The 25,846-nt window shown below is 56.8% G+C and overlaps 1 protein-coding gene across 2 annotated transcripts; it reads right to left on the minus strand.

Annotated features, from left to right (window-relative positions):
- Positions 1-13,699: 13,699 nt before the first annotated feature.
- On the minus strand, positions 13,700-25,027 carry SIX3 (SIX homeobox 3). Of its 2 annotated transcripts, none has more exons than XM_054565806.1 (3): positions 24,973-25,027; positions 15,655-16,468; positions 13,700-13,892 (listed from the first exon to the last, which is right to left on the minus strand). In XM_054565806.1, the coding sequence occupies exons 1-3, from the start codon at positions 25,025-25,027 to the stop codon at positions 13,700-13,702; spliced, it is 1,062 nt and encodes a 353-aa protein (XP_054421781.1). The 2 variants fall into 2 exon arrangements, with proteins under 2 accessions (XP_054421781.1, XP_054421773.1); XM_054565798.1 differs by lacking the exon at positions 24,973-25,027 and adding an exon at positions 24,020-24,074.
- Between the last annotated feature and the right edge of the window lie 819 nt (positions 25,028-25,846).

The raw sequence follows: 25,846 nt of genomic DNA on the forward strand, positions 1-25,846 counted from the left end.
CAACACCCTCTCTCATCAGCTGATAAACAGATGAACACAGTGTGGTATATCCATAAACTGGGAGACTATTTTTCAGCCATGAAAAGGAAGGAAGTACTGACATGTGCTACAAATGGATAAACTTTGAAAACATTATGCTAAGAAGCCAATCACAAAAGACCACATATAGAATGATTCCATGTATATGACATCTCCAGACTAGGTACATCCAAAGGGACAAAAAGTACATAAGTGGTTGCCAGAGGCTGGGGGAGCGGAGGGAACAGAGAGTGAGGGGGCCATGAGGAGAGACTGTTCAATAAGTACAGGGAGTCCTTCTGGGGACAGCGAAAATGTTCTGGAACTAGACAGTGCTGATAGGTGCACAACACAGTGAATGTGCTAAATACCAATGCCGTGTATACTCCACCATGGTTTAAATAGTGAATTTTGTGTTATATATGTTTTGCCACAATTTTTAAAAACAAAATCCCTGGCCGGGTAGCTCAGTTGGTTAGAACATCGTCCTGGTACACCAAGGTTGAGGGTTTGATCCCCAGTAAGGGAACATACAAGAATCAATCAATGAATGCATAAACAAGTAGAGCAACAAGTCTTTCTCTCTAAAATCAATAAATTTTAAAAAATTAAGTTAAAAAAAAGGTTTTTCAGCTTTGAGTATTTCCCCCTCTACTTCCATCCCTCCCACCCTCTTAACGCCTCCCCCAATTTAAGAGGTAAGTGTTCTAGAGCTCACCTGTGTGAAGAATGAAATTCTCTATTTCTGTTGTTATTGGTGGGGAGGTACTGTCCACTGGACAAAGCTCACCAGGGACAGCCCCACGGGGCTTTGATTGAGGCAGAAAGTGTCACCCTCAGACCTAAAGTCCATGGACTAAGCATGACAAGAAAGGTCCAGTCTTGCATATTCCAGACCTTCGTCTTAATCCACCTCCCTGTCCAGCCCACTCTGTTTCCCAGCCCTGAGCTCCCCAGGGAGTCCCCAGCTAAGGGGCAGAGGAGACCGATCCCCCATGTCTCAAGCCCATCTTCCTGCAGATCCTCAGGCTCCCGATGGAGCCTGTGCATGTGAGGTGTGAGGCCTGTTTGCAGGCTCGCCTGTGAGACCAGACCACAGGACTGGCCCTCCACCAGGTCTGCACGCAGCCCAGCCCCCTCCGTGCTGGCCGGCCTTGCCACGGGAGACAGGCACAGATGCCCACGGGAAACCTAGGTCTCCTCCCTCTTTGCAGATAGCCAGGAACCTTGTGGCATGGCACTCAGTTTCTTGTGGCCCAAACTTGGCCAGGAAAGAAGGCAGCCAGCCCACTCCCCATGACATGTCCAGTAGAAAGCTGTCCTGGGCTTGGATATCTTGGGGAGGATAAAGGGTGTTTGGAAAACTGAGCCTGGGCCAGCCTTCCAACTGAATAACAGAAAGACATCCAGAAAGATATGTTTCCCCAGAGGACCCTCTAGCTCCTTCTCTTACCTTAATGCCGGGAGTCAGGATTTATCTGCCTTCTCCAGTCTGTGTAGAAATCAAGACCCCTGACCCTGGGGCCCTTCACGATGCTACTTGTTTAATTTGGCTGGCTCTATGACCCTGTCCCACAGCCAGCGTGACCTACCTTTCCTATGGACCTTACCCTTTAAGGTTTATCCACTTACCAACTCTCCCAACTTCCTGTCCCACCATGAACCTCTTTATCCCTAGAAAACACAGACTCAGTGCAATAGATCACAATTTCTTTCCCAAAACCTTTGGGATAAGATGTGTTTGGCAATTCAGAATTTTGGAGATTTCAAGAAGGTGCTTAGAATGATGCATATGTTACATGTTGTACAATACCACTCTGGAAAGTCTGAAACAGTACCTGTAACCAAACACACGGATATTTCCACAGTAAAACATCTGTTATCCATGCCAAGGGGGAGAAATAAAGACTATAAATAGCCTCACCTCAGTTTAGGTCAGGTTTTGCTGCCAAAGCTATTTGGCAGCAAACATATAAAAACAAATAAGCAAAATCACAGCTTTTTGAATTGTAGATCTGCAGACAAGAGATTGAGGATCAGTGTTCATGTTGCGGAAGAGAGAAGCAGGGGAGCAAAACTGCCGTTGAGAAAAGGCAAAGAGCCCATGATGGCGCCTCCTGCCTCCTCCCCACCGCCCACCTCCCCGCTGAACTTGCCTGGCATTGGAGCCCACCCTCCTGCAGGTGCCATTTGCCACCCTAGGGTTATGGGCCACCTAACTGTCTGTGTGTCTAAGGCCAGAGGCTGAGACCTTCTGAGTCTGTGTCCTGATCTATTTAAACAAGAAAGAAGAGATTCCAAAGACACTACTCAATACATTAGCCAAACCTGGCCACACTATTCAGAGGGAGGCAATGTCTTCACCATCAGACCAAAGAGCACCCCAAGAAAACAGCTGTCCCTCTCAGCACCCAATGAATGCCCTTTGCACCTGAGTGTCTTTGGACATGCTCTTCCCAGTCCCTGGACTGCCCTTCCGTGCTCAGCAGCCGGGAAAACTCATAGTTATAGATCAAGATGTGCTTCAAATGCCCTCCCCCGGCACCCTCTCCGTTCATCTTCGATAAGGCCATATAAATTATATATAACTTTGTGTTGCATTTCTCTGTTTCCACTGAGCTAGGATCCTAGGATCGAGGGCAGGGTCTGCGTTGCCATTCTGTCTCTGGAGGCCCCAGGCGGGGGCCTGGTGCGGGGCTGGAGCTCCCCAGCCCTTGTGCGGGGGCGGGGCGGGGGCGGGGGGCGGAGAGTGCGGTCCCTCCGGGGAAGCAGCACGGAAGCAGAGTCCCACACTCCATCTGTATGAGACCCAGGGGCATCTGCAGGAGAGGAGGGTGCAGCGGAAAGAAAGCCTTGGCAGGAGACAAGTGTTACAAGTCCAGGTCAGCAGCTACGGGATCAAATAGTAATGCGAAGGGAAAGAACTGGAAAGGTGACCTCAAATCCCACAGGCCAAAGTGGAAGGTGCTACAGAAGCAACGCTGTGGACTTTGGTATAAGATAGGGCTAGATCCATTGCATTCCCCTTTCAGAGCAGGAGGAGGGAATCCTGGGAGAAGAGGTTCTGGTGAAAAACCTGAACAGAAATGGACAGAGCCTCAAGGGGAGGCCCCCGCCGCACGCTTGCACAGCCAAAGCCCGCGGAGCAGAGTTGGGATGCTGCGTGCTGCTGCCGCGAGGTGGCAGCAAAAACCCGCTAATGGCCCCGAGCGCGCAGCCTGTCGCCTCGGACCAGATATTTTGGCCTGGGCGCGCACAACCAAAGCAGGAGTGGGTGCCGCCGCTTTCCCGCGGGGTCGAGGACTGAGCTTCCTGACATGGCTCTCGGGGTCCCAGAAAGAGGAAGAGAACTCTTCCTCGAGTGTCCAGCTCATAAAAGCTGCTAAGCTAGTGCCTGGAAACTTCTCGAGGGGCTCACCGAATCTAGATGCCCTCACCCACTGCTCTCCCACCTCCGGAAAAATTCATCCATTCTCCTGCCTTCCGGCTCGATCCGCTGGCGGCTTCACGCGCCCTGGACTCTTCTGCGGGAGCATAACTGTGATCTGCCTTCCTCCTTCCTCCCAAACCTCCTTCCGCAGCCACTCACAGCTCAGGCCAGGACCTGAGAGCGAGTCTGAAAGTTAAGGCTTCCCTGCCCTGCTCCCTGATAATGGTCACAATTATCCTCTGTAGGCAAGTGCGTGTGCCGAGTCACACAGAGGCCAAGCACGCAGACCTCCATTCGCACAGACTCGCCCGGGTCGCGCGAACACTCTAGGCTCAGGCAGAGCAGACCTGAGAGGCCGCAGGTGCAATGGAAGGATCTCCAAGAAACTTAAGTTTGATTTGGACTCACTCCATTTTTCTGCACCTCTAAACCCTCCTTCGTCCAATAACAAGATCGCCAAGCTGTTTAATGGCTCTGAAGCGGACGCCCCCCCCCGCCCCCCCCCCCCCCCCCCCGTGGAGGTCCTGCTGCTGCCTGGGAAGCCTTTCATAATGTTCTAATGGCTCAAACTGCAGATTCCGGTACGGGGCTATCTGGATCCCCGGAGGACGTGCGGAATCGGAAGGCAGGAGGCTGCGCGCACCAAAGTTGCGCTTGGAGGAAGACTCTCCAGGCGCTGGAAGAGGCGCGCGTTTCCTAGGTCCCGTGCTCCATCTCTGACCCTCGGGAACCGGTTACGCAAGCTACACTCCCAGTCTCCCAGTGTGCTGGTCTCCTCGGGTCACTCTGGCTACTCCTTGAAGACTCACCAGGTCTAGGGCCTGAGGCTTAAGCTGTCACCATCCTCCCTCACCCTAGCCCCCTCAGAGAGGGTGTTACCAGACGGTGGGACTGAAGCAGTAAGTGGTAGGCATGGGAGGAGACGCTGTCATATCAGATCCCATCCTGGGCGGGAGCTGGGTTTCCCAACAAGGTGCACCAGACTGACTGGCTCCTGGGATCCACCGACGGACCTTTCTAAGGAGCACGTGTGAGCCTTATGAGAGGTTGAATGGCATGAAACTTCTGGAGGATCTGGGATCCGCGATCTGGCACCAAGTCGCAGATCCATGAAGAGAGGACAAACACTGATATCACATCATCAGAGGGCCCATCACCACCATCCATCTCCAACTGGTCTTCAGATCCTTCCACCCCCTTGGGAATGTCTTTAACAGGTTCTACCACCTTAGCTCAGGCCCTCTTCACTCCTCATCCGCCCACTGGAATAGACTTCTGATCTATGGCCTCCCTTCCTCCAACCAGAGGGAGAAGCTGTGGGTATGGCCACTTAAATCCTTATTTGTCTCCCCAGTGCCCATTGGGATCAAGCCCACACAACTTGCCTGACCTTGTAGCTGACCCCTACTCCCCCTTCTCTCAGACTCAATGACCAACTTCCTTATTCGCCCAAGCTCCAACCACACTGCACTGCTCCGCGCTGCCGCGGGCACCTCCTCTGTACCTCTGCTCCCGCTGTTGCTGCCTGGAATCTCCCCCCACTCAGTCCATTTCATCTTGCCAGTCAAAGCTGACTCTTCTGAGAAGCCTTTCCTGTTTCCACCGCCAAAGCTGTAATTCGTTTTGGCATCGCCACTCCCCACAACTCTCCATGTGCAACTCCATCTGCTTTATTTTTTTTCAGGGATGACCTTAAACTTGTCACTGGACTCTGAGGAACTTGAGGGCAAGGCTTAACAGTACTTGCCCCTCCCCTCTTGGTTCTTGTTTTTGGATTTCGTTGGATGCATTCATGCCCACAAGCATCGCTCTAGACACTGTCATGAGGGAATCAGGCACATCTGCGGATAGACATGTCGTGAGGGAATAAGGTAAATATTTCTGTTGCATCTCACGGAGTCTGCACAAGTGTCTCATTGCACACTCAACAAAGTTCACATGAATACACACAGTTCACACTCAAATGCACCCCGTGGAGTCCCATGTCACAGGGAAGCAGAGGTTGAGCCAAAGCCCAGTCCAGTCTGGAAGAGGAGCCCACTGAAATCCCCAGCTCGATCCTCTGGGCTTCGTAGGAATGCCAGCCAGCATGTAGCCCCTTGCCAGCGGCGCTTCTTTCTCCTCTGGTCCCTGCAGGAGATGTGTTCGGTTAGGGCTACACCCCTGCAAAGCCGCAAGGTCCAAGTGTTGGTGTGTGCGAGAAGGTGTCAGAGGACAGAGTCCAGGGCCCACGGCTCCCCACCTTTCCCTACTTCCTTTCCTCTCATTTGCCTCCCCTTACGTCCCGGAACGAGGGACTAAGGCAAGTATTTACTGGGGTAGTCCGAGCGCAGGGGCAAGAGAGACTAGAGGGAGACACGGTGGGCACAGGTAGAGGCTGGCTGTGTCACAGTGGCCAAGTAAGGACACTCTCTGAGCTTCAAAGTCTTTCCAGGTAAGCAGACCTGATTCCAGCTCAGAGACCTCAGGAAAAGGCAGTGGTGGCCGGGGGTCTGGATTCCATGTGCCCGCAGAAGCACGTGTGTCTGAGGGTCCTTCCTCCCCGTGGGCCGGCTGGCAGCTTCCGTGCCTTTGGGACGAGGTGGCGGCAGGCAGACAGGAGGCAGCGGCGCCCGCCCGCCCGGGGCTGCAGAGCCAGAGGCGGGTACGCCTGTAATTAGCAGCACGCTCAGTCATTAAGGGGCCCTGCTAAGAATTTCTGTTTAGTAATGGTGGAAAATTAGTTATGATGGTAAATAGTCATCTCAAAATCCAACAAACTAAAGCCATCGCCAGTCTGGAAGGGCTCCAGGCCGCCCCCAAGCAGCAGCCTAGGCTGCTGCCTGGGGCAGCCCAGCACCGCGGGGACCGTTCGCGGGGCACGGCGACAGGAAGAGAAGAGCAGGGCTTCAGGCTGGGAGTGGCGGGGGTTCGGCCACAGCGCCTCCCAGCGGCCGAAAAGAAGAAAGACGGAATCTGAGCCAGAGAAGCGGGGACAAAGGCCCAGCGCCAGGGAGTGCCGCGGTTGCCCGGAGGCAGAGCGCGGACCGCGGACCGCGGGGAGCGCACGCCCACGGATCCGAGTAGGCACAGTCCCAGACCCACGGCCCAGGGAACTACCTCTCACACACCGCCCGGCCACCCGTCACCTCTGGGCCTGGCACGGACCCCTCAGACCTTCTATTTATGTCCCTGGACCGCACGCACACTCTCCTGCCTTCGCCTCCAGGGGTCTGAAAATTCAGCAGGCCTCAAGGCCCACCGTTCCGAAGGGGAAGAGAGCAGCCTGCGCTTTCCCGGACGGTGGCACGCCAGCCCCACGGCCATGCCCATGCTCCCGCGGACAGGCGCTGCCCCCTAAGCCCAGGAGGCGCAGCCTCGGGAGGTGCACCCATGTGTCTCTCCCCGTGCGATTTCCTGCCTTGCCAGCACATTCTGTCACGTCCTCGGTGTCTGACGGGTTAGACTCCTTCACGTTAAGGCCCGTTCCTTATCGGAAAAGAGTGTGTGTGTGTGTAAATTGCGGGGAGGCATGGGCTTATGTGTGAAGAGTGGGGAGTTAGTGCTAGGAGGGGAGATGTGGTTCTGCTCTGCGCTGGAGGGGCGGTGAGCCACGGCCTCCCGGGCCGGCAGTGTGTGCGCATGTCTCCTGGGAACGAAGTCGTCTGTGGGGGTCTCTGAGAGTGTTCTCTGTGCGGGGAGGGGCTGCTGCGGAGTGCAGAGAGGCGTGGCATGTGTTGTGAAGGAGGCTGTTCCCCTGGCTAGGCCTCTTCTGGACTGAGGAAGCTGCCTGAACCCCCAGCCCACAGGGGAGTGGGCGCTTTCGGGCACCAGGCCGCCTCGCACACATTTGCAGCGTTCAGGTCACTTCCCAGGTCCAAACAGTCACCAGTCAGTTCCCCTAGGCACTTTCTCGGAGACCGAAGGAACGGTCCCTGTGCTTACCAGGCCCACCTGTCACTTCTCCCCAACCAGGTTTGGCCCTCCGTCTGTCTGCCGTCTGCCTGGCAGAGGGGAAGTAGCTGCTCCTCATCTTCTTCCAGCCCTTCCCACTTTCTCTCAACTTCCCTCCCCTTTCTCTCTCATCCTTCTCTTTTTGCCTCTTTCCCCTCTTTATAACTTTTCTCCCCCTTCTTTATTCTCCCTTCCGTTCTTGCCTCTGCAAAACAGTGAGTCTGGGCATTTGGCAGGGGTTACAAAATGGAGACACTTGTTCACCTGATCACTCCCAAGATTAGGCATGTTTCCCTGAAAGTGCTTATCTAATTTTCTATCTCCTTTGAGGCCCTAGCCTGGGGTGTGTGTGTGTGTGTGTGTGTGTGTGTGTGTGTTTGCTAGGAGAGGGTGAGGTAGGGCAAATGGATGGCCTTTCATTGCTTAGAGTGAGGCTCTGTGGTTTGGGGGTTAAAGTGCCCCTGGGAGGCATTCCCACTATGCCTTTGGGTTGGTTCGTCTGTACGTCTGTGAAGGTTTCCTCTGCATATCCTCTGTGTGTTTGTTCTGGTGAATATATCGTGGCTGCATTCTCTGAATGTACTTACTGCTCATCTGCTCCCTTTCTTGCACGTGAACTTTTGGCAAGACCCAGCCCACTGTACTGTATGTAACAGGTTGTGCACTAAATGTGTATTGGTGCTAATGCTGTTTTATGCAGACAGGTATTTTCCTTTGCAGTGTAGCTAGCTCTGGAAAGCTCTGTAGGAGGGTGCCACTGGGTGAGTGGGCATGTTTGTGTGCATCTGTATGGCTTGGAGTGCGTGCGCCCTGGACAGTGTGCCTGTAGGGGAGACAGAGGATGGAAGGTTCTTGTGTTTGTGTCTAAGGACCAATCTGTAAAAAGAAATCAGAAAGGCAGGCCCTGCGTGGCGTAGGGAAGAAAGTCTATGGGTGTTAGGAACCTGCTCTGGGGACAGGTGGGCAATAAGGGAAAGGGCTATGCTAGGCATATGATGGGGGCGATGAGGTGAGTGCATAACATGTAAGTTGGGGGGGTGTTTGTGTAGATAATTGAGTGTGTGTGTGTCTGGTGTAGCCTCTGTCAGCCTGGTTGAGCCTGCCTGCTCCTGCGGAGCCCTGCCCAGCACAGCGGAGCTCAATCAGCCGCTGCATGAATACACTCAAATGGAAAGTTGTGCTCAGCTGACCGGAGAAATTGGAGCCTGGCTAGCACTGCTCCCTCCTCCCTGGCTCCCTTCTGCCCTCCCTCGGACCGGGGGCCCTCCAACAGGGCAAAGGAGCCTCAACTCAGCTGAGGCTGGAAGAGGTGGGGAGTGGATGAACGACTTGGAGGCTTGTGTCAGGTGGGCTGGACCTCTCAATCTCAGTGCTTGGGGGTGAAGAGGGTGAAGCGGATGAAGGGAAGGCCCAGAAAAGTCCCAGAGGCCACAGCCGGTGCTCCAGGTGACAGCCATACAAAGACCAAGACTTAGGCAGGCACTGGGAAGGCCACAGAGGCAGAGAAAGGGAGAGTGAGAAGAGACAGCCTCTGATGCCCTGGGAGGCCAGGCATGCCCAGGACGCCACAGGCCTGGAGCTAGGCTGCAAGCTCTGTTGACCTGAGCAACGTGCTGGGTCCAGAATGTGCTGAGCTGGCCAGGTATCATTTTGTAAGAAGCTAAGGGAGCACTCTCTGGCACAGCCCCCACCAGCGTTCATGTCCCACCCCCACTCAGCCCACCTAGGCCTTGGCCTGGCCCTCCCAGCACCTCACTGGAGTCCAAAGTCCAGCCATCACTGGCCTTCTTCTCCAATCCCAGCCCAGACGGCCAGGCTCTTGTGCATCCAGTCTGACCATTGATCAGCATCCCCACCCCATGCCGGGGCCGCTTCCAGGTCATTTCATTTAAATCAGCTATACATCTCGCCTGGGATAATCAACTGCGCTGGCGCGCTGGGCAGTCGATTCCGCAGGATTGTAGGAGGGCAAGAAGAGGGGCCAAGTTGGGGCTCAGGGCCCTAGCTGGAGTGGGGGTGGGGGAGGTGAGCAGGCAGGAAGGAGCTGATTGACCTGTCTTCCCTCTGGCAGGCTGCTCCTAGGGCTCAATGACTTTGATACAGATTTTCCCGGTTTCGAATCCCATTCTGCCAGGTTAGGTTTCCAGTGCCAATCCCAGATTGCCATTGTTTTTCTTTGAGGGAGGTAGCAATGAAGAGAATATCCCCAAATTGGCTGCTATTCTTCAAGCCCCTTACATACTAGAGAAGGCTGCCCCGGGCCTCTGTACCCAGGGGAAGCTCTGAGGCGCCAGGTGGAAGCGCACTGTGCTGGGGTGCATGTGAGCCAATACTCTGGCACAGCAGCAGGTGAGGAGCTGGCCCAGGGCTGCCTCAGGCCCGACAGAGGGGATGGATGGTTAACGTGGCAGCCTTCTTACCCAGCCTGCTGAGGCCCTCTTGACAGTACACACCATTGCACCCTGCACAGAAGGCACGGTCTGCACCATTCCAGGCTGCAGGAGCTGCGCATGGCAGCTGAGCTGGCTTTTCAGCCAGCAGGGCTTCAGGCAGGCCTTGTCCTGGATTCTGCCCCACAGCCCCTAGGATGCCGACTATCTTGCAGTGGCTTTGAGGGACCCAGAAAGAAGACTGGGCACACAGCTGACAAAAGGATTTCTGGAGAGAAAGGGGCCTCTTCCCCCTCACTCTGATGTTTAAAGAGGCAGGGGCCAAATCCAACGTAATATCCTCAGTGGATCAGGGTAAAGGGTAGACTGGGGAGGCCATAGAGCACATCTCCCTTCTACCCTTCGGTCAAAGAAAACCCATTCCTCAAAAGGAAAGGAAGGTCCACTAGGGATGGTTGGCCTGGTGATCATAGCTGCTGGGTGACTAGAACAAGGAAAGCCACACATGTCCACACCAGAATCCCATGACACGCATGCCCACTGCGCAGAAAGGCCCTGCATGCACGGAATCCTGTAGGCGTACTGGAACCGCTCCTTGCAGAACGAGGCACATATAAACTGCCCAAGCCACACACAAATACCTCCACTATAAACTATATACATGAAAACACATACTGGACACACACCGATGCACTGTACAGACATTTGCATCAAAGGTCACACATATGCATCACTTTATATGTGGACCTCAACTGCATGGAGGAAGCCCAGCATTCAGAAGTGCACACGTCTACACCACTCACAACAAGCACTCCTGCCTCTCCTGTGCGGAATCTGTAGGTAAGGTCAGCAAGGGAAGACTAGTGTTTGTATTTGTACAGACGTGGGCGGAAACACAGGAGATAAGAGAGAGTGAAAGATGACAGATAGCAAGGCTGACCAATGGCAGGTGGGTAGCACCCAGCAGGGCCTGGCTTCGTAGCTGAAGGCTGCGGTGGGGTCTTAGCCCCCTGTCAGTAGCGGAGGGGGAAATGGGCACTGGGTGCCCGAAACTTGCTTCCTCTGTAGGGTATGTTGAGAGAAGAAAGGATGTTTAGCTCCACAGGTTTGTCTCCTGCCCCCAGACAAAAAGGCATTTGCTCCCTAGTGTCACCAGTCAAGGCGTCAAGGCCCTCCCAGAAGTCACTCTTCAGCAGTGGCACACCTTTCTGTCCACCCATAAATTCTGCTTGGGCAGCTGGGTGGGGTCCACCCAGACGCTCCACACTGTCTGAGTTTCCAGGCCCAAGATATGGTCAGGATGTGACAAGCGATTTACAAAAACAAGGGTAGAGGACAGATCCCCTCATCCAGGCCATTATTGTGTGCACTGGAACAGAGGTTCAAGCTGGGTAGGACCCAGGCAGCCCCTTCTCCAAATGCCTCCCCCCCCCCCCCCCGGGTCAACACTGCCTGGAATGTGGCATCGTGAGGAGTGTTTCCCAGGGTGGCGAACACACACAGAGACTCTGACAGGCCACAGATCTCCGGAGCTCTGGAGGTTGCCTGCATGCCCTGGTTGTAAGAATGCTGGAGGGAGCCTTCTGCTTCATGCAAAGCAGGGGTCCCGGGCATCCAAGGACCCACTCGCCCACCCAAGGCACCCTTGGGTCTGGCCGCCTCTCTGTCCCACCCAGCCTGCATGAACCCTAGGGTGCTGCCGGGGACTGGGCCAAAAGGAAATCGGAAGTCACATTAGTTTGGAAACAGGCACAAAAATATCAGGCATGTTTCTTCCTAATCCTCCTTGCTTTGGAAATTAGGCTTTCAAGTGAAGGCAAGTTTTCTGATATTACCTCTTCGGCTCCTCACAGGGCGACATGGGCTTGGCCCCAGCCCGGCCCAGAGCAGCGGAGGCACCACCAGCTGCGCCGTCCCAGGGAACTGTGGGGACCCTGCACGGTCCCCACAGGGAGGCCTGGGGCCAGCGGGCTCTGGTTAGCCAAAGGAGGTGATTTTGTTTTGTTTTTGGTTTAAAATGTAAGTTGCTTCTGAAATGTCTTGGGCTTCAAGGAATTCCAGTAAATCCCCAAAGATGGGAAGAAATTTCAGGGAGAACCCAGCAGGCACGTCATCCAGTCACACTGACACACACACTGACGGTGAGAAGGGCGGTCCATTCCGATTCTAGACTCTGAACTCCTTAAACTTCTTCTACCTTGTGCTTTCTGCCCTCCCCACCCAGTCTATAGTTGCCCCCCACCCCAAAAGAAGACAAAACCTGTCAGCTGGACTCAAGGTGGATGCTTGGATTTGGTGACCTTGTATGTTTCCCCTTAAAAAAGAAAGAAGAAAAAAAAAAAGCAACAACCCAAAGACGCGGAGCACTCCCCCCATGACGCCCAGGGGCCGCCGCAGGCTGTAGCTCCTGGGGATCCAGGCCTGGCAGTTGGCGCTGAAGAAACCAGCACCCTCTCTGCCTCTTTGCTCAGGATTTGGCTTGGGTTCTCTTCTGAAGGGCTTGTTCCCATTTTCTCCCTTCCCTCCTCCAGGAAAAATGCTCAGGCTCAGCCTTCAATTTCTGCTCCAGCTCTGTCGCCAGAGCTGGAGTGGAAGGAAGGTCGGGCCGCAGCACCCCGGGGCTTTGGCACTAGGCGGACAAAAACACCAGTCTCCAGGAGTGATAAGAAAATGGAGAATACTGTATTTGCTTTAGAAAGTTTTTACATATAGATAAACACGCAGTTAAGATAACAGTGAAAGCGCCCTACGGGGAGTGAGAGATATCTCCAAAGCAGCTAGGAAATACTTGAAATAGCTTTTGCATAAGAATACTACGGTCTCACTCTCCGCTTTTGCTAGCGACAGGGTCCCTCTTCCTACCCTAGCCCCCCCCCAGCTCGCCTTAACTGCCAAGTGGACGCCTGGAACACCGAGGGGGAGAGGAACCCCCAGAAAGGAAAGAGACAGGTGAGCAGGGAGGGGGAAGAAGGAGGGAGAAGAGAGAAAGAAAGAAAGGGAGAGGAGAAAAAGCAATATCATATACAGGCAATTTCTACACATATATTACAAACTGGGAAAATGACCGATCATTAAGATATACATAATTCATATAAAATTTTGAAATAAAAATAAAAATCTGTTACAGTCATAACTATTCTTTTTCCACATTTATAACCAGTACCCACACAGGCAGTGACAGAGTGGAGAGAAAAAGGTGCTTACGAAGAAAATGATTGTCTGCTGAACAAAAAACAGAAAATTGCATCTTGTTTGACCAATACTTGGACTTAAAAACAGAGAGAAAGAAAGAGAGTGAGAGAGAGAGGAAAAAAGAGAGAGAGAGCAACAAAAGGCCAGAAACATTTGCTATTTCCCTCTCCAGGAGTTTTTTTTTTTTTTTTTAAACAAATTCCAAAGGGAGATGGCGGTTTTATTTTTTTTCTCTTTTTGTCTGTTTTGCTTTTGTTGTCTTGTCATCGTGGTGGCGGTCGGTTTTTGTATAGTCGATTCTTTTTAAATCGTTTTAAACTAGAGAGAATATTTTCCCAGATACAAATAAATCGTCATGCAGGTGGGGTGCCGGGTCCGTGGGAACCGAAAGGAGAAGCCGGGCTTGTCCTAGAAAGTATACAATTGTCACCTCTTTTATGTTTTCTGCCCACAACATCAGCGTTTGTGACTGTCTGTTGACGTCGCGGTCCTTTGGGGTGGCTGTGGTGGTAGATGGTGGTTGGGAGTTGTTGATGGTTTGCGTTAAATTTATTTTTCTTGGTTTTTATATATTTTTGGCGGGGGTGGGAGTGTGTGCGTACTTGTGTGTGTATGATTGTGTATCCTGATACAGGTTTGTTCTGGGGCTGGAGGAGGAAGAGGAGGAAGAGGAAGAGGTCGAGGAGGAGGAGGGGGATGAGGAGGGGAAAGATGGGGAGGAGGGCGGCCTTGGGTATCATACATCACATTCCGAGTCGCTGGAGGTTACCGAGAGGATGGAGGTGCCGGTGTCCGCGCGCTCCGTCAGGCTGGACACGCTGGTGGTGGGGCTGGCCGCCGTGGACGGCGACTCTGCCGAGCCATGCGTGGGGCAGCCGGGCTCGGCCAGCGAGCGCATGCCGCTCGGTCCGATGGCCTGGTGCTGGAGCCTGCAGGAGACAGAGAGCGGCGCCTGCCCTGACACAGCGGCCGCGCCACCCGTCTCCTCCAAGCCGCCTCCCGGAGCCCACGCCGCCCGGAGCAGGGCCTGCCTCCTCCCTTGCTCCCCGGCCTCCCCCACTCCACGCCCTTCGCTACCGCCCCCGACTTCACTCAGCGCTCATCCCCTCTTCCAAGCACCAGGCCGCTTCTTGAGCGCCGCAGAACCTCCCCTGCTCGGGCCTTGACTCCTCTGCTCTCCTCGGGGCTCCCTCGAGCTTCCCAAGTCTTCCCAGACAGGGGCCGGCCTCCGAAGAGGGGTGGAACCCGAGGCCGGCCGCCTGGGGAGGCCTGGGCGCACGCAGCTGAGGACACCGAGCCCCGAATAGGCGGAAGTCGGAGAGGGACAGACAGGGTGTTGCTTCCTTCCCAGCCCCTCGTACGGTTCAAAGTAAGCCGTCTGCCACGAGAGCCGCTGTGCTCCCGGCCCAGCTCCCCAAACACACTCCGGTGTAGGACTGGCTGCGCAGAGCGCAGGAGCCGGGGGAAGAGAAAACATGGAAGCAGAGAGCAGAAAAGTGAGGAAAGAGGAGGGAGAGAAAAGGGGAGGGTGAGAAGTCAGGAGGGGAGCGCAAAACAGCCTCCAGCTGCCCCTTTCCTGGGGCCAAGCAGCGGCTGCAGGAACCTAGTGTCTCTGAGCTCTCCCCACAAAGAGGCCTTCCCGGGGACCTGGGCACTTCCCCTATTAGGCGAAAACTTGGCTCCAAAGGCGGGTGAGAGGGCTGAAGGCTCAGGCCTGAGCCACCTAAACCGGAACATAGTAACTCCAGGAACTCACGCTCGGCCCCCAGCCCCCCACAGTTGTGAGCACCAGGGGCCTGCTCACTGCTGTAGGCTAGGCCCAACCCCTATCCCAGCTGGGTAGGGAAACAAGTTCCTCGTCAGGGCTTTCGCACAACTTATTCCCTTCCTCCTTTCCACCTCACTCCTTTCTCCTTTCCCCATCATCCCTTCTAGTTATTTTCCCCCTTACTTCCTCCCCAGCTCAACTCTTATGGGTGGTCAAGCCCAGTACAACTTGGTGACTCTGTGGCCAACTTGCCAGCAGCAAAACTGTTCCTGCCCGCTTTACAATGTGGTGGACCGAGGGGATGCTCTTTGGCCGAGGCAAGAGGGCTAACACACGGCCTCTCCACTCCCAGAGCGACTTTCCTGCCCCTGGTCAGGCAACTTGTAATGCTTTCAGAAGGAGGCCCGCTGCATGGTGACCGCCAGCATTTTCCCTTTGTGATAGGGACCCCGGTTCAGTTTCCTCTCCCTGACATTTGTAGACCTCTCCCCCGGTTTGCACGATGCATGGAAATAAGAACCAGATGGCAAAGAGCACTGTCCCTCCTTCCTTTCCCATTTGCAGGCTCGCGAGGAGCCCCGAGCTTGGGACCGGACTGAAGAGGTGAGGTGCTGCGGGAAAAGCACAAGGCTAAGGCTCCCAGGGGCCGGGACCAGGGGCTGTGGGTACTCAGGATCTCGCACATACACTCTCCCCGCTGACGAAAGCCCCTCTCAGGCAAAGCAAATCAGTGAACCCACAGCCCGCCCCTCTTCAGCGCGCCTGGGCAAGTGAAAACTTTCTGCAACCGGCCAGGGGGTCGTGGCTTCTTCCGAGCTCCGGAGCCCCTGGCACCTTGACCTACCTACCCGCTCTCATTTCAACCCTTCTCCCCCTCCCGGGTCCCGGAGACGGTAGCCAGGCCGCGGGGCCCCGCCACTGACCTGTTCTTGGCCGCCGCGGCGCGGTCGCGCTGCCTCCGGTTCTTAAACCAGTTGCCTACTTGCGTGGGAGTGAGGCCGGTGGCCTGCGCCAGTTCTCGTTTCTTGCTGGGGTTGGGGTAGGGGTCCTGCAGGTACCATTCCCGCAGCAGGCTCCGAGTCCGCTCCTTGAAGCAGTGCGTCTTCTGCTCGCCGTCCCAGATGGTGCGCGGCAGCGGGAACTTCTTGCGCACGCGGTACTTGTCCACCGGGCCGAGCGGGCGGCCGCGCAGCTTCTCGGCTTCCTGGTAGTGCGCCTCGAGCCACATGGCTTGCAGCTTGCCGTGGGACTCCTTGGTGAACTTGTGGTTCTCCAGGATGTGGTAGAGGTCGCGGAAGTTGCCCGTGTGGAAGGCGACCACGGCGCGCGCGCGCAGGATCGACTCGTGCTTGTTGATGGCCTCGCACGCCCCGGGGGCCACGGGCAGCGACCAGAGGAAGCGGCCCAGCCGCTCGATGTCGCCCGTCTCCTCCAGCGTCTCGCAGACGCTGGCCACCTGCTCCGGCGAGAAGTTGAGGGTGGGCAGCTGGAACATGGACAACTCTTCCGGGGGGGCCCTGGAGCCGCCGCCGCCGCCGCCGCCGCCTGCTCCGCCAGCACCGCCGCCTCCCGCACAGTTCCCGCCGCCGCCGCCGCCCGCGCCGCCGCCGCCTCCCGCACCGGTCCCGCCGCCGCTACTCGCCAGAAGTAGGGAGCGGTGGTGAGAATCGGCGAAGTTTGGCAACAAGAAGTGGGAGGAATAGAGGTCTAGGGGGGAGCGGAATACCATGGACTGACCTGAGAGGAGAGGAGAAAATTCAGGGAGAGGAAGAGAGAGGGGAGGAAGAGGAGGAGAGGGGCGCTGAGGACCAGGAGGAGGGAGAGGAGAGGGGGGAGGAGGAGAAGGAAAGGAGGGGGGAGCAGGAGGAGGGGGAGGAGGAAGGGCGTAAGGGACACCCACACCCCACACACATCCACACACACACACACCCGCGCAGCCACATAGAGAGGGAGGAAGGAGAGCGGCCCGGTGCGCGCGCGCAGAAAGCGAGCCCGAGACAGAGAGAGGGAGAGGGAGCGCGGGAGGAGCGCGAGAGCCAACCACCGCCGAGTCAAGATTCAGCGATTCCACAGCAATCGCCCTAATGACAACAGCCTCATAATATCTCCCCTAAATCCACAGTGAGTGCGGCATTGAAACATTTTGTTTCGCTTTTCTATTGGTCTGCGGCGTGTCGTTGTGGCGTTGCCACGGCAACCACTGCCAATCACTGTCAGCCCTGCCAATCAATACCGAGAACGTAAGGACGGTTTTACCACTTAGCCAGAGTCGGGGGTGGGTGGGTGGGGGGAGCGAGCGGGAGAGGAGGAAGAGAGGGAGAGGGGGAGAAAGAGAATTTTTTTTTTAATGTTTGCAACTCTTAATCGCACCACGTCCCCCACTTCTCTCTCTCTCTCTCTCTCTCTCTCTCTCTCTCTCTCTCTCTCTCTCTCGTTGTCTCTGAGTTCCCTTCTTCTCTCTTCCCCAAAGAAGTTGACCCAGAAATTTAAAAAGCCACGGGCATAGAGTTATTGAAGGGGACGAACAACTAAAGGGTGGGTGAATTTTGTAGGGAGGTGAGAGGCTCCTCGTGCTGCGTGAAGACCGAGGGCCAGCCCGAGGAGACAGGCGAAGAGGACATGGTTTGCACATGGTGTGCAGTCCGGCCGCCTCTTTCTGCCTATGTGAGCACTAGCAGTGGCGAGGAAGATAAGATAGATGAGATCGTGGGACCCACCGCGAGCTGACCCTGGTCCTGCAGGCTGCTGCGCCCCGGGATTTCGGGGGACATCTGGTGCCTGGGTGCAGGAGCCCAGAAGCCAGGATGCTGGAAGCCATTCTGGCCCCCCCCCTTCCTGAGTATCAGCCACATTTACCCCAACTTCCTCCGAACTGGAATTGGCTTCTCTTTACTGGGGCTCCTAGTCAAAGAACCTTGATTTCCCCTATTGCCCTGAATTTTAAAATAGCAGGAGAAATAACAGTAGATTTCTTTCTATCTTAAATAGCAACCCTCCTCTTTGTTTCCTCCTAGACTTCAGCAGCTTCCCCTAGGAGCTACAGAGGAGGTTCGCAAGCTGACAAGCCTGGGAGCTCACTGGACGCCCCCCTCCCAATGCCCAGTTCCCCCGCCGAAGTTGTGGGCCTGCCCACCCGCTGCCGAAGGACACTCAAACTTTGGAGACTGCCACAAAGAAGTGGATAGGCCTGGAAATTGCTTGTAAAGGAAAAAAAAAAAAACTGTCGAATTTCTCTAAGGAAAGTAACATCACAAGCCTAAAACAGACCCCAAAATGCCCATTGAATGGACAGAGCCCTCCTTCCCTCTGGTCGCTGCAGCCCCCAGTCTGGGCATGAGTATTTAGTCTAAGGTATGTCGCTTTTAAGAAGATGTAATCAGCATCTTGAGCCGGGCCTCCCTTTGTGAGGCTTCTGTAACTATGAAGTGTGATTTACGCAGATTTGTCGGGGTCAGAGACGTCTTTCCTCTGAGCACTGTGTATATTTAGACAGGACTCAGTTTGGTGTTTAAAAGTGTATATTTTGAATGAGTTCACACACAGTAGCCAACAATGCCCACATTGTCGGCCCGTGTACAACGTGTATTGAAACGCAGCGTCCAGACCTCAACTAATCTGCCCTCAATAAAGCTGACATAATTATCCTAAGCTGCCTTTCCAGAAGAAAAATCATTGAGGAATTCAAAACTTTCTTTTCTTTTTTTTTTTTAAAGATCTTTTCTACATTCCGATGCAGATCTGGGAGCGAGGTGCCGAGTCCACAGCACTTTGGAGATCTCAATGAGGGAAGAGAGATTGCGAGAGAATTTAAATGGGAAAACTAACGTGACTGGGGCTGTGAGTGTCCCAGCCCCTAAACCCCCCGAGCTGTAGCCCTCACGAGGCCTTGACTCCCGAAGTGCCAGGCCTCCTAGGTGGAGAAGCGAAAGCTGCGTTGGAAGCTCCGCAGCGGCAGGGAAGCTCTGGCCTGGGCGAGGGGGCCCGGCACTGGTCCACTCAGCCCGAGGCAGCCGAGGGTCGATGGTTTTAAACCCGAGGACTGAGGCAGGAAATTATTCGCCCAAAGGGAAGACCAGCCAAGCCCCACTTAGGGTGATCTCCATGCGTCTTCGTCCAGGGCGTGGGTCATTTTCTGCTCAGCTGCGAGGCTGGGGCGGTCGTTCACTGCGGGCCCAGAAAGAGCCCTAAGGTTGGGACACAAAAACAGACACTTCATCTTTTCTTCCCGATCCCTTTCTCTGGTAGGGGAAGGATTATAGGCTGAGGGGTGGGAGGGGGAAGGGGCAGGAGGAGGAAGCGGGGGAGGAAGGAATGAAAAAGGGAGGGGAGTGGGTATTGTGCCGCGTGTGGGGGAGAATTCCTACGGGTGGGTTTCCGAATATTGTGTTCAACTTTTTGAAAGCAGCTCGTGACCCCGAAACTGCAACCCCTGGAGCCGAGGACCCAGGCGCCGGGAGGGCGGGTGAACCCAGCCAGTCCCCTCCCCGTCCCCCGAAACCCCCGCCTCCGGGTGGGGGCGACAGGGCCTCTCCCAGCCGAAGAGCTGTCGGCCCCGGAGCGAGGCTGAGCAGGTGCCGCGGGGCTCTGCCAAAAGGGCTGAAATCGAAAACCTTCGCCACTCAAGGAGAATTGAGGCAAGTGGGGCTGATACTCAGCTGGGCGACACCCTTGCCCCAGCTTCGGCTGGGATGCTTGCCGAGCCGCTGCACCCCACCGTCTCCGGTAGCAGCCACGGCTCTGGAGTGCAAAGCCAGGCGGAGGGAGGCGGCCAGGCGCGCAGCTTTGTGTTCCGGGACAGGGCCGGGCGCGGCGGGGCGGACCCGTAGCCCGGGCTGTCAGAGCCACCCCGCCAGGCGCAGCTCCGCGCCGCCCGCCGAGCCCACCTTGCAGTCCCGCTGCCGCCAGCACCTCTCTGCTCTGGCCCCAAGCACCACGCCCGCCGCCCGGAGCCCGTAAGTTGCAAGTCCCAATAGCTAGGAAGGAAGGCGGGTCGGTCGGTCCTCGGCGCCGATGACTGGAGTGGCTCCCGGCGGATCTGGGGGCGCGGGCTTGACTAGGTCTCGGTCTAGGAGTGCTGACTGGTGTGCGGGGACAGGAGAGGGAGGGAGGGGGCGCGCCGCGGGGTGGGGGAAGCTGCGGAGCACCGGAGGATCCCCCCCGCAACCAAATCCCCAGGCTCTGAGTGTTTGGGAGCGGGATAGAAGCAGAAGGACCTCTGGTTCTGGGGCCCAGGCCGCCTTCCCAGTACCTCTGGTGCCCCGAGGAGCTGGGCTGCGAGAGGGCCGGGAGATAATCCTGAAGGGGGTGACGCGTAGGGGGCGCCTGCACCCCGGGTGTCTCAGAGGTGGGAGATCGGAATGGATAGGTCAGCCTGCGGGGCCTCTAGGTTTCCCTTGCCGTCCCGCCGCCCAGACTCCGGGATCTGGGACTTAGCGCCGGTACAGGCCGAGGTCACAAAATTGTCACCACCATCCTTGCTCAGTTCTGGCCCAGGCGACCGGAAGGAAAGCGTACAGGTGGTTCTAGGAGAAAGGGCGTTTGGGCTGGAGAGTGCCTTTCTTTACCAGGACTTACTGGACCTTTATTTACAAATGTCAGCCCCAGCCGCAGCATTCACACCACCAACCGGAGAGGTGCTGGAGACTTCCACTCTCTCCTTGTTTTGGGTTAACAGGAAAGCCAAGGAGTCTGCAAGCCTCAGAGCATCCAAGGTCTGGGGCAGCTGCACTCATTCGGCCTTGCTCTGCTCCTTAATGCCAGTTTGTAGTGAGGGGCAACGCCCCTTCCGGCGCCCTGGACGACAGGAGGCGGGAGCTGGCTCAGTGGCCTGCGGTCTGGGGCTCCCCGCAAGCTACAAACTGAGGCGTTAGGCGCTGGCGGTGGAGGAGGGCGCAGAGGAGCGCAGCACTCAGGCGGGGAGGCCTCGAAGCCCTTCAAGGACCCCGATTACTTTCCTTTGATTGAAAAACAACAACAACAACAACAACTGCTCCCTCCCTGCACCCCCCACCCCGCCCCCTGCCTTAGCCTCCCGGGACCCGCGCTCCAAGCAATTGTGGCCCGGGACAGTAAACACAGCTCAGTTGCCTCAACTTTCTCCGCACATAAAAGTTCCCGGCGTGCGGTGAAATTTGAATATTTGATCAGCCCTTTTGAGTGACCCTCATTAGCCTGGCGCCCTGCTAAGGCCCCGCCACTGCAAGAAAGCTGCTGGGCCGGCATTTGTATGCCTTGTTAGCGCCGCTTAATGAAGCCGCCCCGACGGCTCAAAGGCGGCCTCCGGGGCTGGCGGCGCGCACCTCTCGGCACCCCGCTCTGCCTAATGAGTCCCACCACCCGCTGAAGGCCCCTCCGCCCCCCACATTCTCAAACAAGAGGAGTTTGGCTCTGCCTTGGGCCACTGCATTTCCCACTGCCAGGCCCAGGAGAGTGGGCACAAACAAGGCCCAGCCCCAAGAAAGAGGTGGGGGATAAGGAGAATGGGAGCCTGATGGGTTGGGGCTTGGATTTTTGCAGCCTCAGGTTGTAGCCCAGACAGAACATGGTCAACCTGTCCCAAAATGGCCAGTTTCAAACCAGTTAGTCACCTCAGGTCCTTAAAGATGCCTCTGGCCTAATATTGGGGTGGCAGTGGGTAGATTCCTGGGGGCAGTGTCAGCCTTCCATCCCCCCCCCCTCGTCAAGTTCCTTTGGTCTCAACTGCCCAAGAGGCCACCTACTTCTTTGCAGTGATCCACTTCTGACAGCCAGAATTCGTTGCTAGGGCTTGGATTTGAGAAGGGATGCGCACACTCACTTATTCAAACCATCGTTGCCCTCGCCATCCACAGATCCAGCCAAGTGTTATGCCAGTTGGTACTACGGTCCACCCTGCCCACCCCACAGGACAGCCAGGCTCTCTCTAATCTCTCTTTACTCATGTTTCCAGTTGTTAGAAAGCCTGGAGAGAATGCTCCAGGCAGGGCCACCCTGTACAGGACCAACTAGCTGCTATTTAGTGCGATTGGGACTAAAAAAAAAAAGGCCCGAGGGAAAGGAAGAGAGGGATGGTTCTGGAAGAAAGGGTGACCAGAGCCACTAACTACTTCCCCTCTAATCGATGGAGCCGGCGACTGGTTGGCCAGCAAATATAAAGAAACCTAGCAGAGTTGTGCCACAGTCCTCTGAAATAGCAGACTTCCTTTCATCTCTGCCCCCGCTCTCCTCGATGCCCTTTTCCCTGGACAGTTGTCACTCAAGGTTCCTCCTTGCTCACCCAGCTCTTGGGCTTTTAAGGGTTACTTTTGGGGGGATTAATGCCCTGGGTTTAGGAAGCAGGCTACTCTCATAGCCACATTCTGGGCTTTCTGGAAGTCACCCCCCCCAACACATATGCCCACAATGCCTCAGACACACAGCGCGGGCTGCCCTGGTTAATAACCCTGGGACACCATTGCAGGGTGGCCACCTCTAGAAATGAATGTCACCCAGCCAGCCCTCACTCTCTGCTAAAAGGCCTGGCAGGCCCCTGGGATGGGAGAGCCTTTTAAGTCCATGCGGTCTGGGGAGACCTCTCTCTTCCCCAGCTCAACTGACATGCCTCACCCCATTTATCATCCCAGGGACACCCTACTTCAAGCCTAAACTACCAATTTGTAGGCATCATCTCTGCTGGGCAAGGCGATGTTGGGGCCTTGATTCACCTAAAAGGCAAAGGTGGGAGCCGCGAAGTGCGGGGCGGACGGTGTTGGAGAGAAAGTGGACCTGAGGCAAAGGGTAAAACTCAGCTCTGCGGCCCCAAGGCCAGGCCTACCAACTGCTCAGGGGAGGAGGCGAGGGGAGGGGGCTAGGAGTCCGCGGGCAACGGTCGGGGCGTCGGCGTGGGGGGCTAGATCCGAGGAGAAGGGTGGGAGGCGGGGGTCGGGGGAGCGCGCAGGGCGGGGGGTAGGGGGGGTGCGGCTCTTTAAGAACCACACGGCTGGCAGGAGAAACGCATGGCCCGGTGCTGGTAGCGCAATGACCCGAAGGGGATTTAGAAGGAAGGGAGCGGCCCGGCACCGGGGGCTCTGTCCGGGGCGACCAGAGAGGGCGAGGCACAAGCATAAGGAGCGACCGCGTCATGAAAGGCCGCACCGAGGCGGCGGCGCTGCTGCTTTTGACTTCTGAACAGGGCTTAGAAAGCCTGCCCGGGTTAAGCCGAACTGCCTGCGCTGTCTGCGGGCTCCCAGTCCCCGGCCTCCGAGCTGGGAAGGCGTGGGATGAGGGAGGGGGAGCACTAGAGTGGCCAGGTACCTGGCAAAGTTGCTTTTGGCTCTACAGCCGCCTGACCCTAGCGCTGAACTGCGAGCTTGACCGGCCACGCTGAGCAAGGCCAGAGAAAGACTTTTCTTTTCCAACTTCGTCTTTTGGTTTTGTGTGTCCACTTCGCGCAGCTCCGGAGCCTGCCGATCCCAAACAGAGTCTCAACAGGTGCCCGGTAAGTCCATTTAAGAACTCGTCAGCCCCTCCCCGGCCTACTTCCCGGTTTTCCCCTAGCCGCCCCAAATTCCCTGTGCTCCTCCCGCGGAGCAAGGCGGGAGGAGAAGTTTGGGGGGGGTGTAAGTGGCGCCCTCACCCTGGGTGTCCTCGGACTCCCAGTTTTAGCCCAGGACCACTGGCCGGCGGTCCCCGCAAAGGTTCACCCAGTACCCGCGGGTCCCGATCACCCTTAGCTCCGTTGTGGGCCCTGGTACCCCAAGTTGTGTGGAGGAGGGTGGAGGAGCGTCGCCGACAGGAAGGGGGGCGGGGGACACCTTGGCCAGGACGCCTTTGTGGGGGTTTATAACCCAATAGACACCCTCTTTTATAAGAGACCCAGGATCCCTCTCCGGGAGCCCGCACTAGCTTTACAATAGCCCACAGAAGAGCGCCACAGCAGCTGGGGGTGGGGGTGGGGTGGGGTGGGGGAGGTGGAGAGGCAAGAGGAGGGGGAGCAGAGAAAGGCAAAGCCAAGAAATCCGGGGTGTCCGAGTGTAAACTCGTAAAATGTCCTCAGAGCGCGCGGAAAACAGGCGTGCGTGCTCGCGGGCGCACACCTCTTTGTCACACACACTCTTATACACGCACTCACACCCACCCCACACAAGTAGCCGGAGCACGCGGTCTGTGGCAGTGCGGAGTCGCAAGCCACCGCGCCCCAGCCGAACCGGAGTGGAGCCTGCGCCCCACTCCCCGGCTGCCAAGAACCCTTCCGCCTGGCCTTCGGTGCCCCGAGAATGACTGGGGGGAGGTGGGAGGACCCCCAGGGCTGGGGCGCCGGGGAAATCTTACCTGCGGCAAGGTAAGGGAAGCCTGGAGCAGGAAGCAGCGGCGGATAAATATTCATTAGGAAGTGTGTCTCCTTTTAAACCGCGCCGGCGTGCGTTCTCGCTCCTATCTCTCTTTTCCTTCCTCCCACCCTCTGTCCTCTTGTGAGGCTCTCTCTCCCTCTCTCTCTCAGTCTGCCTCCCCCCACACACTCCTCCCCACTTTCCTGAGAAACGCCGGGTGGATCCCCGTCTAGCTAACCTGTTGGGAAGCCTGAGCAGCGGACAGAGCCTCCACAGCTGTTCGTCTTCGCTGTTGGGGCACGAGCTCCCCATCGGCCCTCCCTCCGGTCGCCCAGCCCCTTACCCCCTCCTAAATTACTACATCATTAGCTTTATTTTCCGGTGTGGGGGGTGGGGACGTGGGGGTGGTAACACACAGCCCGACCTGCCTCTCCAAAGGGGGCCAAAGCTGTCGCTATCCGAGGCTGCCCCAAGTCCATCCCCACCCCACGTTCCCAGCCCACATCCCCACCAGTCTTGTTTCTTTCCCCCATTTTTACATCTCCACCTCCGTCCTGTACCAACCCAACTCCACCATCCTTCCCTCTCCCGCCACCGCCGATCCGGACCCCCGGATGGGTCGGCAGTGAGATGCCAAGGGGTAGGTACGCGGACATCGCACCGACGTTAGGGCTTCATCCTGCATTGGGTGTGAGGTAGCTTTTCGAGTCCTCCTTTCCCACGTAGGTTTTCTAGCTTGACCCTGAGTGGGCACCTGGGCAGCTTGAGCTTAGGATCAGAACACAAGGGTGCACATCAAGGGCCTCTCCCGCCAGGCCTCAGAGTCCCCCGGCTTTGGCCCTTCGGCAGAGCCTGGAAGGCTTCATGTGGGGCGGGGGAAAGGTGGCCTCGCTCTGTACGAATGAACAGGAGAGACAGACTGACACACCGACGGACTTTCACGAACAAACTGACCTGAAGTTGGCCTCAAGCCCGCATCTTTCTCTCTCATGCTCTTGAGGAAACACATCTACAGGACTCCAGGAACTCACGAGTCCCCTCCGGGAACCGTTTCCGGCCGCCCGCCCGCGCGCCTGGGCACACCCTCGCGCCCACTCCCGCAACTCAGAGGCCTGCGCTCCCGCAGGCCTCGGGGAAGGCGGAAAGGTGGCTCTCGGTGGAGAGAGAAACCGTAAAACTCAGGACGACCGTGACCACAATTCTTGGTACCTTTCCTTCCCCTCCAGGTACTAAGCCCCTCCAAGGTCTCTAAGGGATGGTGTGGCCCCAAGGTGCTTGGGGGTGGCCGGGACGCGCGCTCCCACGGCTGGCTGAGCACCGCGCGCCGAGGTGGGGGCAGGAGGAGGGGCCGAGGGGCGGGCCCAGGCCAGTTCCCAGTTCCGAGTCACGCTCCTCAGGGAAATCCAAGGAGAGCTTCGCTCCCAAACACGCACTCCTCTCCCTCGGAGGGCCGTGACTTCCTCAATAGGGTCCTACGCCTTCCCCAGGCTCCCGGGGCTCAGCGGCCATTTGGTGGCCAGGGGTGCGGTCTCAAGCCTCAAGGCGATGTGGTGACTTCTCCCCCCATTTGGCCTGGTCCGTGTGGGCCCAAATCCACTAGGAGAGGTCCCAGAGGCTGTTTCGTCCCTTTCCGGATGTGGCTGAGGCGCAGAATCGTCGCAGGGTCTCTCCCCTGTCGGAACGTTAAGAAGTTGGGCAGTTGCAGGTGTAACAGGCCCGTAGGGCCCTGGTGCCGGGAAGCCTTATAAACCTCGCACCTCGCTTAGAGCCCCGCGCTTGCACAACGGCCCCCCCCCCCCCTCCGGCATGCGGACCAGGAGGTCGCACA

The sequence above is a fragment of the Pteronotus mesoamericanus genome, unplaced genomic scaffold (assembly GCF_021234165.1).
Source record: "Pteronotus mesoamericanus isolate MK-2021 breed Mesoamerican mustached bat unplaced genomic scaffold, CSHL_Meso_final contig_101, whole genome shotgun sequence".
NCBI classification, from domain to species: Eukaryota; Metazoa; Chordata; class Mammalia; order Chiroptera; family Mormoopidae; genus Pteronotus; species Pteronotus mesoamericanus.

Coding starts and splice junctions, on each gene's coding strand:
- SIX3 (XM_054565806.1), bottom strand. CDS start 25,027: ATGTGTTTCCTCAAGAGCATGAGAGAGAAAGATGCGGGCTTGAGGCCA. Junction 16,469..24,972: donor GGGCTTGAGGCCAACTTCAG/GTCAGTTTGTTC, acceptor CTCTCCTCTCAG/GTCAGTCCATGGTATTCCGC. Junction 13,893..15,654: donor GCCGCGGCGGCCAAGAACAG/GTCAGTGGCGGG, acceptor TGTCTCCTGCAG/GCTCCAGCACCAGGCCATCG.